The 512-nt window shown below is 64.1% G+C and overlaps 1 protein-coding gene across 1 annotated transcript in view; it reads left to right on the plus strand.

Moving 5' to 3' along the window:
- Positions 1-512, plus strand: part of LOC119591719 (agrin-like) — an 85,301-nt gene that overhangs the window by 277 nt on the left and 84,512 nt on the right. The window contains exon 2 of the mRNA XM_037940467.1: positions 11-282. Coding sequence (XP_037796395.1) covers positions 11-282 — 272 coding nt within the window. The remainder of the gene's footprint in view (positions 1-10; positions 283-512) is intronic.

Raw genomic sequence — 512 nt, forward strand, 5'->3', positions numbered from 1 at the left:
GCGTGGAGAGCTGCGTGCTGCGCGGCTCCATGGAGAGCTTCCCGCCGCTGCCCGCCACCACGCTGGAGCGCCGCAGGAACGGCGGCCTCGTATCGGGCGCGTGCAGCGTGCACGGCGGGACCCTGAGCCGCCCCGCCAGCAGGGCCGGCTCGCGCTACGAGCTGGCGGAGGAGCGGCGTGGCGGCTGCTGTCGCCGCGGCTGCTGCACGCTCACGCTCTCCATCATCGCCTGCCTGCTCATCCTGGGCGGCGTGATCGTCGCGCTCTACTTCTTCATTAAGAGTACGTCGGCGGCGGCGCCCGATGCCCCGCCTTGCCTGTGAACGTCCTTGTTGTTCCCTTTTGTGTTTCGATCACGACACCTGCAGGTTTTGTCCCTTCACCCGAATCGCCACCCAGGCGTCGGCACGCTCACCTGTGTTCTCATTTGCATGCTATTCCAGTGTGTGCTTCGCTTCCATCCCCAATCACTTCACTTACTAACCTTCTATGTATTAGCATGTGTGTGTGTG

This window comes from Penaeus monodon, chromosome 29 (genome assembly GCF_015228065.2).
Source record: "Penaeus monodon isolate SGIC_2016 chromosome 29, NSTDA_Pmon_1, whole genome shotgun sequence".
Lineage (NCBI taxonomy): Eukaryota > Metazoa > Arthropoda > Malacostraca > Decapoda > Penaeidae > Penaeus > Penaeus monodon.